Below are 18958 nucleotides of genomic sequence, written 5' to 3'. Positions count from 1 at the left end.
CAAATCACTGAAATAACAAAAATGATATTCTTAAATAAACAAGGACAAAATATCAAAAAGAAAATAGCCAAAATATCATAAAAAACATGTTTTATCCCATTCAGAAACTGAAAAGCAAGAAAAAAGGATGATGAATATAGTGAAAAAAATAACAAAAATAAAAGAAATAGACGAGGTATAATAATAAAAAAAAAAGATGAAAATCAGAAAATTATTTTTTTGTCCGCCGTCTTCCGCGGCTTTAACCTTTTTATTGTAAAGGCAGTGTGTCCGTGGCAGAAGTAGGTGACCGTGAACAACGGCCAAATTTCGCACATCCTTCCCCCGTCTGAGGCACGCTGACGTTCACCTGTTAATCGAGTTGGCACGGGAACGATGTGGAACAGCAAACACGCGTTTACTCCCACGCTAATCTGGCGAGCGAGGACCCGGTGGGCCGGCCACACTGTAATAATACATTAATACACACAACCAAATGTAAACGACAGGAAAACCAATGAATCCAAAGCAAGAAGAGCAAATAAATATTGGAAAAGAGATTATAAAAAATGTCAACATGCATTTTCTTGTGTTGCTTGTGGTGGATTTTTTAAAATGTATTTATTTCCTCTTAATTTATTTGACAAATTTGCCACATTATTCCACATTTAGGAGACGCTCCCCGCATTCACATCGCCGTTCCCGTCGCATATAGTGTTGGAATTTTAAAGTAACCCCCCCCCCCCCCCCCCCCCCGATTACCCCGAGGTTTATTTATTCTGTTTTATTTCGGAATGACGGAATAAAACATTAATACCACAGAGGCGAGAATTTCTCCAAAAATGCGGCCTCCCCTTTTTCCCCCCTGGCCGAGAACCAAAGCTGGAATCTGCACAGCGGCGTCCGTCCCGCCCCCAGTTTTCTCAGGTGTCACCTCGGCTTGAACCCTCTTTTCTATCCCTTAATATCCTGTGCGCGCGCATGTGTGTGTGTGTGTGTTTGTGTGTGTGTGTGTCTCAGCTGCGTGTAATTAGTCCTCGGCTGTTTGCTTGAATCTCACCTGACCGGCTCGCTTAAAGATAAGAAACAAAACAATAACAACAACAACAAGCGATAAAACAAACAAACCCTGACATTTCAAACTCCGGACCTGATAAATGTTCAAGGGAGGGGGGAATTATCTCTGTCAGACGACGATTAGCCGGCGGTTGGACTCGGGAAAGCGGCGGCTATCTGGACCCTGCGTCACAGACGGCGCTCGGGCTAAAGATAAACTAGCAATGTGGCGGCGTGACCTCTGTTTAGATGTTCCCTCCAGGTCAAACCCATAACTGCTATTTGTTATAGCTCTTTGCTATTAGCTAATGCTAACAGAGGAGACCCATGAGACACGTCTCGCTAAAATGCAGGATAGAGATTTGAGCGTTTTGCATTTTTTCAAGACGAAGTTGGTGGTGCAGAGGTTAGCGCTCCAAGGAGGTCCCGGGTTGGATTCCCGCCGGGTTCTCCGGGTTCCTCGCGCCGTGCAAATCCAGGGGGGAGGTTCGCTAGAGACCCTGAATTGTGTGAATGAGAAGGTGAATGGTTGTATGCCGAATGATGAATGAATGACCGCACGTTCACCTTTTTTTGGCAATTCACTTCATTTTATATTAATTTTTTTTTGTAATTCTAGGATAACGTATTATTATTATTTTTATTATCATTATTATCATTATTATTATTATTATTATTATTGGTAGTACTAGTATTCCTGTTGTTGTTGTTGTTGTTGTTGTTGTTGTTGTTGTTATTATTGGTAGTACTAGTATTGTTGTTGTTGTTATTTTATTATTTTCGTTGTGGTACTATTGTTATTATTATTATTATTATTATTATGATTATTATTATTGGTTGTACTAGTATTCTTGTTGTTGTTGTTGTTGTTGTTGTTTTTATTATTATTATCGGTAGTACTAGTATTATTATTATTATTTTATTATTATTTTTATTATTAATGGTAGTACTAGTATTGTTGTTGTTGTTGTTGTTATTGTTATTACTATTGGTAGATGTAATATTGTTGTTATCATTATTATAATTAGATTGTTTTAAATTATAATTATTACTGTTATATTATTTTAAATAGTATCTTTATGATTGCTACTAGTATTATTACTGTTGTTTTTCTTGTTATTCTAATGTACTTAATTTTCTTAATTTAGGCAATTTTCAATTTATGCATAAACTCATCCTGTCCTAGGAGCAGAGGCATAGATAAAATTATAAGACATACACTTCTCAAAAAAATATAGGGCACACTAAAATAACACATCCCTGATCTGAATGAATGAGATATTTTTATTGAATACTTTGTTCTTTACATAGTTGAATGTGTTGTCAACAAAATCACACAAAAATAATCAATGGAAATCAAATGTATGAACCCATGGAGGTCTGGATTTGGAGTCGCACTCAAAATGAAAGTGGAAAAACACACAAATGTGGATGTAAATGTCCTTAAAACGAGTCAAAATGAATCAGTGTTGCTTCCTAAGTTCACACAAGTGTGATTGACTAGGAGTTTAAGTGTTCCCTTTACGTGTTTGACCGGTTTATAATGATACATAAGATATTTTTTTTTCTATTGCATTAAGTCCGATTTAAGTTGGATTATACATTAGTGTGTAATTCTGGTCACTGCCACTGGGGGATTCAGTGTGTGTGTGTGTGTGTGTGTGTGTGTGTGTGTGTGTGTGTGTGTGCTACTGCAAGTTTCCTCGCCAAATAAACAAACGAGAGAAAGAGAAAAGAGAATAAAGTGAATAAAAACAGAAAAGAGAATTTACTGACATGGATTTTAATCTAACATATTTTTTAATAAACACAAATGAAAAAGAAATGTAATATATTTGTACCCTTTTGATCTTTACAAACTAAATAAAAAAGCTGTGCAAAGTTGGAGAGACTAACAGTGACACTGGAATAATTTAAGGTTTAATTGTCTGTTTAATGAATGTTAAGTCAATGCACTTGCCCTCTTCAGTCTTACGTAATTATTGCTATGTAATAACTACTTTATGTTCTTATTATTACTATATAATAACTACTCTACGCTGATATTACTAATTCATCAGCGAAGGAATAACGTAGTACACAAATACTACAATTTAAATCCCTCCTCACATAGCCCACCCGTGTTTTAGCATGCTGTCGGTGTTGCATCCAGGCAGGTCACCGGGGAAACCGGCGGCCGGCGTTGCCTCTCCTCAGAAATCCCGAGAGCTGAACGGGCGTCGAGGCGAGCTCGGCGTCCCCCCCGGGCATTCGGGCCGCCGCTCAAAGGGAAGTCTCTTCCCCGGGACAAAAGCGGGAGAGGAAGTAGTTTCACAAAGCTCCGCTGGCAGCCGGCAAATCTTCCATCCCAGGCCCCTCTGACTTGGCTATTTTTTATTTCTCCTGCGCCCTCCCGCCCTTTTCCTGCGCCTCCTCTCGCCATGTGAACGCCAGGACACCCTGATTTTATTTTTGTTATTTTCACATGTTGGCGTCCGGTGGGCCGTCATGATTGCAGGTGACTCCTGAAACAACAACCGAGTGTTTATCTTGTCTTTTCCGACGGCCCTTTGTTTTTCCTCCTCTCCCTGGTTTCGGGCCGGCGGGGCGTTTCATCCGCCGTCGCCGTGTTTTGCCGTAAACACGGCGGGGGAGCCGTCTTTGTTGAGCCCAAAGCCCGGGGATGTGGGCCACGCTGGCTCCGCGGCCCCCCCGCGCGCCTTTGCCCTACTGCTAGACCAGGACCAGGAGCGGGACCGGGGTCAGGGTCAGGAGCAGACGCGGGAGCAGGACCAGGACAAGGGTCAGGGTCGGGACCGGGGTCAGCTGAGCGCTGCGGACACACAACTGATACACAACTGACGCACAACCGGGCGCACCGCAGAGCTAACTGATATGGGACATGCGTAGCAGGCGCACGACGGACCCACAACTGACACACAAGTGACGCACAACTGAGACACAAGTGCTGTATTTCGAAGCTAACGGAAGCACAAGTGATACGACAGAGGCTTAACAGATGCAATAGATACACAACTGACCAACAACTGACACACAACTGATGCATGGCAGAGCTAACGCAACCAAAACGGACACGGGACATGCATGACAGGCGCACAACGGACCCATAACTGACACGCAACTGACGCACACGTGATGCATTGCGAAGGGAACTGAAGCACAACTGATTCGACAGAGGCTTAACGGACGCAACAGACACACAACTGACCAACAACTGGCGCACAACTGACACACAACTGATGCATGGCAGAGCTAACAGAACCACGAGTGAAGCATAACAGGTGCAATTGACGCACAACTGACACAAAAACTGACACAGGCGCACAATAGATGCGACAGACACACAACTGATGCACAACAGGCGCATTGCAGAGCTAACATAACCACAACTGATACAACAGAGTCATGACAGATGCAACAGACACAAAAGTGACCGACAATCGTTGCACAACTGACGCACAACTGATGCATTGGGAAGCTACCGGAAGCACAACTGATATGACAGAGGCTTAACAGATGCAATAGACACACAACTGACCGACAATGGATGCACAACTGGCGCACAACGTGCACACCGCAGAGCTAACTATACCAAAACGGACACGGGGCATGCATAACAGGTGCAACAGGCCCACAACTGACGCACAACTGACACACAACTGATGCATGGCAGAGCTAACAGAACCACAAGTGATAGCAACAGGTGTTACTGACGCACAACTGACACAAAAATGACAACCAACAGGCGCACAATAGATGCAACAGACACACAACTGATGCACAACAGGGGCATTGCAGAGCTAACAGAACCACAACTGATACAACGGATGCATGACAGGTGCAACAGACACACAACAGACCCACAACTGACGCACAACGGGCGCATTGCAGAGCTAACAGAACCACAACTGATACAACACACACACACAACAGGCGGAACAGATGCACAACTGGCGCACCACAGCTAACAGACCCAAAACCGATACAACACACACACAACAGATGCAATTGACGCACAACAGACCCACAACTGACGCACAACGGGCACATTGCAGAGCTAACAGAACCACCACTGATATGATGTGGCACAACAGGTGCAACAGACACACAACAGACCCAAAATGGATTCACATCTGACGCACAACATGTGCACCGCAGAGCTAACGGCACCAAAACTGATACGACAGATGCATAGCGGGTGCAACAGATGCACAACAGACCCACAACTGACGCACAACGGGCACAGTGCAGAGCTATCACAACAAACTAATATGACAGAGGCTTAAAAGCGGCAACTCATAGCAGAGGGATCACAGAAGCAAAAGTGATGCGACACACGCACAACAGACTCACAACGCATGTGCAACATACACTCTGGAGACGCACAATAGATGTCACTGATGCGACAGACGCGCAACTGACGGAGAGTAGAAACAAAACAGACACACACAGCGGATCGAACCGATGCAACTGACGCACAATTGCGGCAACGGTTGTATTGATGTCGCAAGGACGTTATTTAAAATCTGCTTCTGAAATGTTGTTTTTAAGTTGATAACTTTATTTCATGTCATTTTGATTGATAAATACTGATATGCTTTTATTGTTTTTTAATATATACATCATTTATATCTGGCCTTTGAGCAATTTCTCCCCCGCGTTGTTATCGTCGATGTTCATCGGTCACGTTATCTTCCGCCGATCGCCACTTTGGCGTTGAAACGTCGCTCGCTTCCGCCCACGTCGGTGCCCCGGAAACCTCCCGAAAAAGCAGCGTGCAACGTGGTACGGCCGAATAATGAGCGCCGTTGTGAAGGCGACCGGAGTGAGGCCATTGTTTTTTGTCTCCGCCGCTTCCTGATCGGGTCATGTGGCGCGCTCGGCTCCGTCCGCCCGACCCGCCTCGGACCTCTTAGAGCCTTTTCTGTCACGGGGGGGGGGGGGGGGAGGAGCGCCGACGTTTGGACCCGAAGGCCGGGTTTGGGAGCGCGTGGATGGCGAGGAAACAGACGGCCGTTGTGCTAAAGTGGGCGGGGTTTAGCATTGTTTTTTTTTTTTTTTTTTGCATTCATTTCCCATTGATCTCAATGATGGGATTGGAGTATCAAGCAAAAACGCCCATTATCTACCGTCAACAGCAGCTTAGTTTCAGTTATTACACCCTTATTTCAGTGTTTTTGATCATTCAAGGGACGCCAATAGCTTTCCTGGACAGTATGGCGTCCGTTTGCTTGTTATGTGTAAACACTCAGCTCTTTGTGCCTTTATTGACCCCAAAACGTCCCACTGGCACGTCCAACCTCCCGTCACACTGTTTTTTTTTGTTTTTTTTTTACGCGCCCCAAACATGCGTGTCCGTTATGCAGCCATGCAGGCACGGCGTCTTCACTACTACGTGCAACCCCCCCTCCACCACCTCCACCACCACCACCACTGCTGTTCAAATATTTGCTTTGACAGTGTCCCGCGACCTCCAGAGCCCCTTCAGGGACCTGGTCGTGAGAACACACACACACACACACACACCTCCCACCCCCATTTGGCTCGCCCTTGACCGAATCTCTTACTCCCACCTTCTTGGGATTTTGTGTTGTTTATACTTCGTTCTGCCTGTTGTGAAAGTGCGCCCTCCCATCGTCTCGTATCCGCGTTTATCGGGTATGGATCGGATATCGGGGTCTTTACAAGCTAACCGCTAACAGCAGGTCCGCTCTCTCCGCAGGTCACCACACCGTCTACATCGGCGTACGGGTCCCCAAGAGTTACCGGCGCCGGCGGCGCCACCACCGCAGGACCGGCAGCCACAAGGACAGGAAGGAGAGGCTGACGGAGAACGCCTCTGACAGGTCGGACACGGAAAACAACGACGAGGCCAGCAACAGCATCCTCAAACCTCTCAGTGAGTTCTGATGGACTTCCTGTCAGGGCTCATTAGAGCTTCCGTCTCTCCCCGCTGGAGGCCTCTCTCTCTGTTACTCGGACTCGGTGGCTCCTGAGCGACCCCCTCCCCGACCCGCCTCCAACCCTGCGGAGAAGTTGCTGAGTCCACTTGTGGCCAGAAATAGCCGCGCGTGTCCTGTGGGCTGACGAGCGCGTTTCGACAGAGCGGGGAGAATTTACCGGGTTTAAGTGCCGAACGAGCTGCTGACGCCGACCCCTTGGGCGCTCAGTGCTGTTCTCACCCCCCCCCACACACACACACACACACACACACACCACCGGTTCACAGGCGAGTGTGTATCTGTCTTTGCGTGCCGGTGTGTTTGCAGCATTAAGCGTTAGCTCGTCCATCCTTCTTGCCCGACCCCCGAGTACAAAGCACTACCTCCCCTTGGGGTCAAACCCTGATCCAGGGTGGAGGCTGAGGAAGGGTGAGGCAGGGTAAAGGGGTAAAAGGGGTAAAAGGGGTAAAAGGGGTTGGGGGGGGGAGATTATTCTGTAACTTCCACCTCACGTCGGGCTAAAGTGTAAGCCGGACACGACGATCTTAAAGTGATCCCGTTTGGGTACCCGAAGGAAACCGAGAGTGCGCCTTTGGACCCCTCGATGTCGAAATGAAATTGAAAAACAATGTAAATTTAGGTTACATGTTTTTTTTAAATCAAGATAAATTTTGACTTTTTACTTTACAAGATTTCCACTTATTGTAATCAAACTATATTCATTTCCCCCTTTTTTTTCTTAATTAGCAGGTGATTCTACAATGAATTATTCATTCACAAATATTATCGCACAATTTCATCGTTTATTAATTTATTAATAATTATTTTTTGTTGGGTTAAATTTTATGTTTCACATCAATATAAATATATATAGCTGTATATACAGTAAACCCTCACCATAACGCGGTTCACCTTTTGCCCCTTCACTGTTTCGCAGATTATTTAATGCTTATTTTAATGCTTATTTTTTTACAGCCCAGTGTCACCAATCCTCGTGCTTGTTTTTGTACGTCTCGCCAAATTTACGTTTGCCAAATTTTCTCTATGACAAAACACACAATGTAGACGAAACGTTCTACGTTCTACCGGCAAAGGCACCTGACGAGGCGCCCAAAAGGAAGAGGAAAATGTTAACTATCGCAGAAGAGGTTAAACTTCCGGACATGTTGAATGAATAGGTAGAAGCTATCTGGCTGTAGGGCGGCATTACGGAATAAATGAATCTTTGGTTCGTTACGTATAGAAGGAGGAAAATAACATGAGGATGACAGGAGCAATAAGATTTTAACAAGGATGCAAAAAGGGTTGTTACTGTATTCTATGATAATTGTAAAAAAATAAAGCTGTCTACTTCGCGGATTTTGCCTATTGCGGGTAACGTAACCAGCGCAATAAACGAGGGTTTACTGTAATTTATATAATTTGAAAAATTTTCACATTTCTTTCTGTTATGGTTTAGTATGACTCGCATGCAGTTCCGATTACGGCCACTAGGGGCATTTTGTGTAAATTCCCGCAACCAGTACAAACTGGCTGAAAGGTACAATTTAATGAGAACAATGTTTTGAACTTTCTTTTTTTTTATTTTATCATTTAACTTTCAAGTATAAGTCTTTATTTTTATTTATCCTAAAACACCCATAATCAAAATAGATGAGGATTAATTGTCAGCGTTTGGGTCAATTAGAGTCAGCCAATCAGAGCGGGAGGAGACAAATGGTGTCTAGCGAAGCAGGAAGTGCCAGAGAAAACCCACGTCGCGCCACGTCAGGTGCGTTTTAGTCCCTAAGGAGTTAAAAAACAACCCCTCATAGTCAAATCCGCCGATAAATCTGACACCACTGACGTTAGCGGAGATCCGCTCCCATGTGACGTGACAAGAGGACCCGACATTCACCAGAAATTATGATTATTGTCATTTCTAAAACGACGCAAATACGTCCCTTAATATCGGGGATTTTCTTGGGGACTTAAATCCAATCAGCGAGTAGATTACAGCAGCCCATCTGGTCACTGACACTGACCGACGCTCTGCAGGCAGGGAGAATGTGACACAGGCACAGTTATTTATTCATTTTTTTTAATTTTTTTTTTTCCGTTTTGTGGAGGATGTTGTTTGAAATGAGCTTATGGAGGCTGACTGGGGCCGACTACTGCTGTTGTGTGGATGAAGTACGAATTAGACTCAAAAAATGAGTCCTTTCTTTATTATATTATTATTATTATTCATTCATTCTCCATTATATCATGGGCAACTTTTTCTTACCAAATACTTCTTGCAGACTTTTCAGGTTATTTAATGCCGATTTCTCATGTCAATTCTTGAATTTTATTTTATTTTATTTTATTTTATTTTATTTTATTTTATTTCATTTTATTTCATTTTATTTCTCATGATAATGGGGAAGATTAAAATGAATTGCTTGAAAAAATACTGAAAAATAGCTGACATTTCAAATGACGATATTATATTATAGCATTTTATATCATACTTATGTAATTTTTTATCTTATTATGATATGTCTGTATTTATCCATCTATCCATCCATCCATCCATCTTCTACCGCTAATCTTGCAGGGGGATGCTGCAGCCTTATTTATATGTATTTGTATTTATTTATTTTTTTGTTCATTATTCATATATTATATATTATTTAATACATTATATACTACTCCTTCCAGATTCCCTCTCCACCGTAGTAGGTAAATTGAAGGCTACATTGTCCGTAGGTGTGAATGAAAAGATGAATGGCGGGATGTCACCATATGTGATTCTTTGATTGACAGGTGACCCTGTGATTGACAGGTGACCCTGTGATTGACAGGTGACCCATCTGATCGAAACCCCGCCTCTCTCCCATTGACAGCTGAGATAGGCTCGAACCCCATTGCACCCTTTGAGCAAGATAAGGGATATAAACAACGGATGAATGAATATAATATGTTTTAAAAATCTGTATGAAGGTTTATATAAGCCCGATTAGCCGTATCTGATAAGACGCGTGCCGAAATGCATTGTGTTGTTGTGCCGCCATTTTTGCCGAGCTCGCCGATGAATGCCGGAAACACAAAACTCCGTGTCTTGTTAGCGACGACGACATTCTTCATTCATGGAAGCGGCGGCGATTTCGGCGGGCAGCATTGGCGTTATGTTTAGCAGTCAACACCGCCGCCCCTGCCGGTCCGTGCGGGCCAGGAGCGCACGAGCGCTGTTGACGTTACATAAAATTCTGTCATGGAATGACGGCGTTAATGAGGCGGCGCTAAGGTGCATGAGCAACACAAACAGAACACGTCGCACAAGTGTGGTACAGCCGGAGAGACCTTCTTGGTCGGCGGGCGCGGCGCCGGGTGTAAATTCCTGACTGGAACCGGCTGGCGTGGCGGAGCTGCCCGGCGGCCCGTCCGCAGCGTGCCTCTGCAGGCATCTGTTATGCAGGAAAAAATGACAGGCATGCGGTTTGTCTGATGCCTTACTGTTATTCGCCATCCTGTTACTTTTTCTGGGAAACATGGCCGCCTCATCCCCCACTCCCCCCCTCCCAACTACCCCTCGTCTGCTGTCTGGGCTCAAATCCTCTCGTTTGGTCAGATGGACGCCGCGGGACGACGGCATCCAGCTTTCATGCACGTGCATGTGTGTGTGAGTGTGTGTGTGTGTGTGTGTTTGTGAAAGCACCACACTCATCTCATGTAAACACTGCTAAGTTGGGCTAGCGTCCATGTCTCTACCTTTTAGCTTGTGGCCTGTTAGCAGCAACGTTAGCCTTGATCCATCTATCCGACCATTCGTTCCTCCATCCATCCATCCATCAATTCAACTACCCATCCTTCCATTAATCCATACATTAACCCAACCATCCATCCATCCATCCATCCATCCATCCATCCATCCATCCATCCATCCATCCATCCATCCATCCATCAATCTATCATTCATCCATTCATATTCCTATCTACCGCCAATCTGTCCATTGATCATCCATCCATCCATCCATCCATCCATCCATCCATCCATCCATTTCTCTTTCCATCCATCCATCCATCCATCCATCCATCCATCCATCCATCCATCCATCCATCCATCCACCCATTCATCTCTCCATCCATCCATCCATCCATCCATCCATCCATCCATCCATCCATCCATCCATCCATCCATCCATCCATCCATCCATCTATCCATCCATCCCTCCATTCATATCCCTATCTACCGCCAATCTGTCCATTGATTATCCATCCATCCATCCATCCATCCATCCATCCATCCATCCATCCATCCATCCATCCATCCATCTACCAATTTGCCATCTATGATTAACTGATCCATCCATTCATCCACCCATCTTCTACCCATCTGCCATCTACCATCAACACTGCCATCCATCCTTCTGCCCATCTGCCATTTACTACCAACCCCTCCATCCATCCCTCTCACCATCTGCCATCTAACCATCAACCCATCCTTCCATCCACCCATGAACTAGTTAATGCCTAATACTTAATAACAATATTATTACGTATTATTGCAAAATGAGTGGGCAACCAAAAAATGAGCAGTTCAGCCAAAATGACAGGGATTGAAAGAAAAAAAATGTTGTTGTGTTGGACGAGGGTCAAGCAGATTAACGCAGATATAATTGATCAGTTAATCTCTAAAATGCATGATAATAACTGGGTGACTGTATGTAAATTAATAAAACAATATAGTTTTACCAGCCAGCGTCTAAGAGGAGACTCTGCTACGTGCTTTTTTATTTATTTTTTGTTTTTGTTTTGTTTTTAAATCACCCCATTGTATTCGCTGCGGCCGGAGACCCGCTCGCCTCGGGTCAGAAAGTCCAATACCTGGATTTATGAAGAGTTTTCGCAGCTTATTAGATCAACGCAAAGGTCAGGATGGAAACATTGGTTGTTTTTCATTTGTTGACATTCCAAACACAGCCGGCCTCCAGCCGGTGGCGGAGATATTTGTTACAACCTCAAACATTTATATCTTAACAGTGTTTTCCCTCGAAAGCTTTTGCACAGATAGGATTTGCTCGGCGGCCCTTATTGATGTTGAGGGAAATGAATTGATTATTGAAAAGGCGCATCTTTCTGCACCTGCATGTGCTTTAAGGCTGGTTTGTTGGAATGTCCTTATCACCTAGTTGGATATTGATCCAACGGGAAGCTGTATAGCATGCATGCTACTATATCGCTTCTGCTGAAAAATCGTTCTTCGTCCCAGTCGGCCGTTGGTTGCAACCTTAAACGACCTCGACGTGACATTCAAACTAAAATTTCAATGTTCGTCTGTCCGTGAGCCGCTAGCTAGCTAAAATGCTAAAAAGTGAACGTGATGATCCCTCTGAGAGGAGCCCCTCCTTCGTCCTGCTGACGTAGCTCGGCTAGCTAACCAGGCTACGAGCAAACGGATTCTTGATGAGGCGAAATGAAATAACGGCACCAAATAAAAACAAAATTCGTGCTGAGAACTGGAAAGAATCACTAGAAGCGCCATCTATCTGCCATAACACTGGATCCATCCGTCCATCCATCCAAGCTAGGTAGCTACGATGCCAAATAGCTAACGCTATGATCTTCCTGAGAGAAGCCCCTCTCTGCGTCCTGCAGCTCAGCTAGCTAACCAGGCTGAAATAACGGCATCAAATAAAAACAAAAGTCGTGCTTAGAACTGGAAAGAATCACCAGAAGCGCCATCTATCTGTCACGCTGGATGCTATCAATGCTATCATCCAGGTTAGGCTACGGCTTCTTCGGGTAAATAAAGAAGTCAGACTTCTTCGAAGACACGAACACCCCCCTGTGCATTTACTCTACCTGGAAACTGTCAGTGTGAAAGACCCCCACCCTTCCTCCAGCTGCTAGTTATTGCTCTCGCAGCAGAAATACCAGAGCCGGGTCAAAAACGCCCGTCCGTGAAAGCCTCGCCCTCGGGGTTTCACTCTGCATTCAGCCCGGTTTCCCGCCGCCTCGCCGCCCTGCATACTGAGTGTCGCGCTTCCCCGGCTCTGAATGAGGCGACGCCGAGCGTACGCGCCGAGACGACGGCCTCGGCTATTAGATCGCATGTAGCCCTTTTTACCGTGCCGACCCCTTCCAGCCCTCCCTCCCCCGGAGAGGTCAGGGGTCACGTGAGGTATTTGTGTAGGATGCATGTCAAGAGCGGGACCAAACGGGCCGTCGGGGCGCAGCCTCGCCGAGCCCTCTGCCGGGCGGCGGGCATTCTTCCTCCGTCCCCTCTCCCATGAGCCTCTGCTGCCGGGACAAAGTCCTCTTTGTGTGGCCGTGGCTCTTGGCGAGAGCGCACACCGCTTTGAAATTGCATTTGAACGATGGGATTTTCATTTCTATCCCTCCTTCTTCGTGCCCGCTCTCACCGTTCTCAGTTCTGGCGCCGAACCCCCCCCTCCTTCCCTCCTTCCTCCAACCGCCCCCGCCTTTCTCTCAGAGTCGCACCGACACCGCTCCCGTCATCGCTAAACAGGATCACGGATTTAGAGGGGATGCGGTTTCGTGCGATCAGTGAACAATTTTGTTTTATAATCGCGCTTTCTGGTTCACAAGGGATTGTTTTGATGTGTTTATTTATTTATTTGCACTCCTAAAAAAGGAGTTTCGGATGGTTGTCGGTGATGTCATGAATGTTTTCGTGGATGGTCCAGGTTTGGAGTTATGGGGTGCACGTACAGGCCGCTACCGTTGCTAGCATGGTGAGATACTTCCTCTCACAAATGCACAGAATCTACTCGCAGCTAGTGAGCCAGAGAGACAAACTCTTTTGCGGGACTCCTTTGCCAGGTTATTGGTGCGATGCTAGCTGCTATTCCTCAGGTTCTGGTGTGATTGTAGCAGCCGTCCCACAGGTCATTGGTGCGATGCTAGCAGCACTGCTTCATACTATTGGTGCAATGCTAGCAGCCGTTCTACAGGTAATTGGTGCTATGCTAGCAGCACTCCTTAATACGATTGGTACGATGCTAGCAGCTGTCCCACAGGTTATTGGTGCTATGCTAGCAGCACTCCTTCATACTATTGGTGCGATGCTAGCAGCCGTCCTACAGGTTATTGGTACAATGCTAGCAGCACTTCTTCATACTATTGGTGCGATGCTAGCAGCTGTCCCACAGGTTATTGGTGCGATGCTAGCAGCTCTCCTTCATACTATTGGTGCGATGCTAGCAGCCGTCCCACAGGTTATTGATGCGATGCTAGCAGCTCTCCTTCATACTATTGGTGCGATGCTAGCAGCTCTCCTTCATACTATTGGTGCGATGCTAGCAGCCGTCCCACAGATTATTGATGCTATGCTAGCAGCTGTCCTTCATACTATTGGTGCGATGCTAGCAGCTGTCCCACAGGTTATTGGTGCAATGCTAGAAGCCCTCTTTCAGGCTATTGATGTGACGCTAACAGCACTCCGTCAGGCTATTGTTATGATGCTAGCTGCTGTTCCCCGCGTTATTGGGGTGATGCTAGCAGCTGCCCCTCAGCTTATTCTTGCAATGCTTGCAGAACTCTTTCAGGCTATTTTGATGATGCTAGCAGTTGTCCCACAGGTCATCGGCGCGATGCTCGCAGTCCGCCTACAGGCTATTGCTTCAATTCTAGCACCCAATCCTCAGGATATTGTTGTAACGCTAGCAGCCGTCCCTCAGGTCATTGATGCCACACTAGCACCTGTCCCTTTGCGATGCTAACAGCCCTCCTTCAGGCTACTGTTGTGATGCTAGCAGCTGGTCCTGAGGTTCTTGGTTCAACACTAGCAGATCCTAGTGATGATGATGTCACATGTAGATTTTGGGTACACGCATTTTCTCTGTTGACTGTAATCAGTGCCAACATCTACGGATCCAAGCTATCAGCTGAATGCTGGATCATACATATAAATTATTCCAGCGAGGGTATCATTAAGCAGGTCACACAGTCTGAAGATAGTTGCAGTTTATGGACAAAGACCTGCTACCTGGTAATCTTACAACTGTTAGCCCGGCGGGCACCTGCTGTTTAGTTGTGATTGTACTTTAGGGTACACAGTAAGGTGCGAGAAACACCAAACCCTTCACTGCTGAGTGGGTGAATGACTGACTCATCGGTGCTACGCTATCAGCCGCTAGTGCTAACTTCCAGCTAAAAAACATTTGTCTCATACTGTTGTGTACTTAATCTTACAACATTTACAGAACTATGGTATTCTACTTTGAGGGCCCAGTGTGGTAGTTTTGGCATTCTGAAAACTGTAAACAAGCCCTGTACTATCTTAAGAACACGAGCCAAGGTGCTCCCAGCCAGCGTCTCCAGGGCCGAGTCCACAAGTACCCCGGTTTACTTGTCACTCTCCATTTTGTTTCGAACAAACTGCAAAATAATTCAGTTTAAGTGACTCATGTTGAATTCAAAATCCACACGGTGGAAAATATAAACCCCGGTTCTTTCACAGAAACCGATCGCCCGCTGCTCCGCTTATTTTGGCCTCCTCCTGCGTGACTAGGAGTCGGTCCTAATGATGACCGCTGGTGTTTACGCTCCTGTTTGCAGATGACACTCCGCTCTGTGAAGAGTTCTCTGTCTCCATGAAAGGGACCGGCAATCATTTCCGGGCCCTAATTTGAACTTTAAACACTTTCCACTCATCGGAGTGAGCCTTGTAGCCATTGAAAAGTGATATTTATATCAGTCCTATTGAATTTCTTCCCCCCCCCCTCTGGAGACTTTTTTTTTTTTTTTTGTGCGACTCCCTAAATATTCAAATGAGAAAACAAGAGGAGAAGAAAGCCAAGCCTCTTTTGAAGAATAGGCAAGTTTGTGAACCATTTCCTAATTGTCAGAGAGGGGCTCGGGGCAGGTTGCCAAGGCCTCGCAGCCAATGGCGAAGGCCCGTTTGAACAGTGAAGGGGGGTTGGGTGGTCGGGGTGGAGGGGTTGGAGGGGTGGAAGGGGCTAGTTGTGGGGACACTGTCACCAAGGGGAGCCCCTAAACCCCCTTCGGCCCCCCTCCCACCTGGTGCACAAAGTGCCAGTGTGGGCTGCCCCGGAGAGTTTCTGCCACTTCCACCCAAAGTGGTAGGACTTTAATGAGGTTCTAGCAGGTTCCTGGGATCCTTTGCCGGCGAGACCTATCGATATCCGAAGGAGCGGATCCGATTAAACATGTCCAACAACAACAACAACCAGGAGGAGAAGGAAGAGGATGCGGGGGAGAAAGAAGAGGAGGTCGCCGTGGTGAAAATCCCACCACCTCCTGAGGTCACCCGGAAGGGTCCGGCCGAGGAGGACGCGGAGAAGCCGGCGTCCAAACCGGCGTCCAAACCCTTGCCCAACGGGCACCAATGCCAGCCTGTCAACCGGAGTATTTTCCCTCTCTCCGCAGTCTCGCCGGCGGCCGAGAGGATCCGCTTCATCCTCGGGGAGGAGGATGACGGCCCGGCGCCCCCGCAGCTCTTCACCGAGCTGGACGAGCTGCTGTCGGTGGACGGGCAGGAGATGGAGTGGAAGGAGACGGCCAGGTAGGACGACCGACCTTCTCCGGACGGTCGCCTCTGCAACCCCCTCCACACCCATCGCCGCTCCAGAGACCCACCGTACTAATCACATAATATTTACTCTTATCAGAAGAAAAATAATGTGTGCACCGTGAAAGAAAAGTGAATTAATTGAGGTCATTCTATTGTGTGTGTAAGGATGTGATAAAAAAAAAATATCTATACTGCTCAAAAAATAATGGGAACAATTAAACAACTTAAATGTAACTCCAAGTCAGTCACACTGGTGTGAAATTAAACTGCTCACTGAAGAAGCAACGCTGATTCATTTGTACTTAAGACCTTAAAAGACTTTATAGCCTTGACTTTGACACTTTATAGTTTTATTTGTATTTCTTATTCACCCCCTTTTTTTTACTGTTTATACAATTTCCTACTATTATTTATTATTGATATGTTTTACTTGAAACTCTGACACGACAATTTCCTTCGGGAAAAATAAAGTTGTTCTTATTCTTATTCTTATTTTGACTTGTTTTAAGGACATTTCAAGTTGCATTAGCCTGTAATTTGTTTTTCCTCTTTCATTTTAAGTTTAAGTACCTCCATGGGTTCAACCATGTGATTTTCCATCGATAACTTTTGTGTGATTTTGTTGGCGGCACATTCAACTATGTAAAGACCAAAATATTTAATAAGAATATTTCTTTCATTCAGATCTAGGATCTGTTATCTTAATGTTCCCTCTATTTTTTGAGCAGGTTATATATTATTATTTTAAAATGATCTTTTGCAAAGGGGTGGCAATATAAATATCTATCTCTCTATATATATAGATATATATATATGTAAAATTAAGGATACTTCACATTTTTATTGTAAGCCCTTAAATTAGCTGAGATGACTAAAATTATTTTAAAGAAAATGAGGGTAATATCGCAACAGAACGCCGCAAGGCGACAGGCAGGGTTCGACCCAGACGGGTCACCTGTCAATCACAGCAGGTGCCAGGAATGCCGGGTGTTTCTTTATTCATGTTAAATATTTAAATACCCACCAAGTGAACTCGCCAGAGGCCGGAGCTCAGAGACGAGGCGCTGGCGGAACACCAAGTGCACTTTTGGCAGCCGAGCCGAGCCAAAATAAAGCAGCGTTGCTCGTGAAGTGGGGCCTCCTTTCCAGCTCGCTTGTTCTCCCCTCTGACTTTGAGGGAGGCGGTTTTAAAAAAAGGAAAATGCAACATTCACTGGAGGAGAAAAAACAAGGGGTCACCTGGTTAGCTAGGGTTAGCTGATAACGCTTTAGTATCATGCTAGGATCTTTATTCAGAATGCTGCTAACGCTAATAGTGTTAGTGTCGCCATCATTTTTTTGTCTTTTTGTTTTTTTTACCACTTTGTCACTTTTATTGTTTTTATTTATGTTGTTTCTTTTAAATCTGTATTTTGTGAATAAGTCTGTATCCTTGACTGTCAAGTGAGGCGCCTCAATTAAAATGTTTTATTATTATTTTCATTTTTTGTTTTAACTAGCAGAACAAGGACTTGCGGTGTCAGCTGTATGTTAGCCAAGGCTAACATTAATAGGCTTAATAAACCAATAAAAAACATTTTAAAAGCATTTAAGATGGGCTGCCTCAGGAGAGGCCACAGAATCCTCAGAGATCCACCACCTACTCCAACTATTGCCATCAAAAAGGCAGTTTAGGACAATCAAGGCAAAAACAAATAGATTGAAAAACAGTTTTTAACCCAGAAACGGTCATCACACTAAATTCAGCACAACCCCAAACACTCAGTACAGTGCAATAAACCCTTTTTATTCCACTTTTCACCATCTGCATATTTATCTATTTACTCTTTTAGTTGTTATTTATATTTTTTAAATTTTTTCTTTCATATTTTCAGTCTTATTTCTCTAACCCAGAGATGCTGTTATCGTTGTATTCTGCTTTTTAAGGTTATTTTTGTCTGTTTTTCATTCCACTAAACCAAGAGCTGCTATCTCTAAATTTTGTTATACTCTGTGTAATGCCATACAAGTCTTGCACCCTTGAAGCCTTGAATCCATGCGTGCAGAAGTCCTCATGTCTGTTAACAAAATGTGTGTGTGTGTGTGTGTGCCACAAGGTGGATCAAGTTTGAGGAGAAGGTGGAGAAGGGCGGTGAGCGCTGGAGCAAACCCCACGTGGCCACGCTGTCCCTGCACAGCCTCTTCGAGCTGCGGACGTGCATAGAGAAAGGCACCATCATGCTGGACATGGAGGCTTCCACCCTGCCGCAGGTTGTCGGTGAGTTCAGTACGGGACGGAGGAGGGGAGGTTTCACCGTTATAGACGGTTTGTAAACGTGTGATAACACGTCGACGAATCCCAGCTACTTTTGATGCGGTGACATTTCCCTCTAAGAGACTCAAGATGGGAAATGACATGTTGTCAAAATTTCCATGATTAACTTGGTTGTAAAAAATTACCCACTGAATATAAGCCGCTCCC

General features: G+C 45.3%; 1 protein-coding gene across 7 annotated transcripts in view; it reads left to right on the top strand.

Moving 5' to 3' along the window:
• The window catches only part of LOC147221300 (electrogenic sodium bicarbonate cotransporter 1-like), a 58392-nt gene that overhangs the window by 11470 nt on the left and 27964 nt on the right, over window positions 1-18958 (top strand). For all 7 annotated transcript variants that reach the window (XM_086169720.1, XM_086169723.1, XM_086169717.1 and 4 more), the window contains 3 exons: window positions 6758-6934; window positions 16353-16488; window positions 18594-18754. In XM_086169720.1, the coding sequence (XP_086025846.1) occupies window positions 6758-6934; window positions 16353-16488; window positions 18594-18754 (474 nt within the window). The remainder of the gene's footprint in view (window positions 1-6757; window positions 6935-16352; window positions 16489-18593; window positions 18755-18958) is intronic.

The sequence above is a fragment of the Fistularia commersonii genome, chromosome 22 (genome assembly GCF_037954325.1).
Source record: "Fistularia commersonii isolate RoL2024-O1a breed Wild chromosome 22, RoL_Fcom_v1.0, whole genome shotgun sequence".
In the NCBI taxonomy this organism is placed as follows: domain Eukaryota; kingdom Metazoa; phylum Chordata; class Actinopteri; order Syngnathiformes; family Fistulariidae; genus Fistularia; species Fistularia commersonii.
The sequence above is the reverse complement of the archived record's forward strand: the minus strand, read 5'-3'. Positions and strand labels throughout refer to the sequence as shown.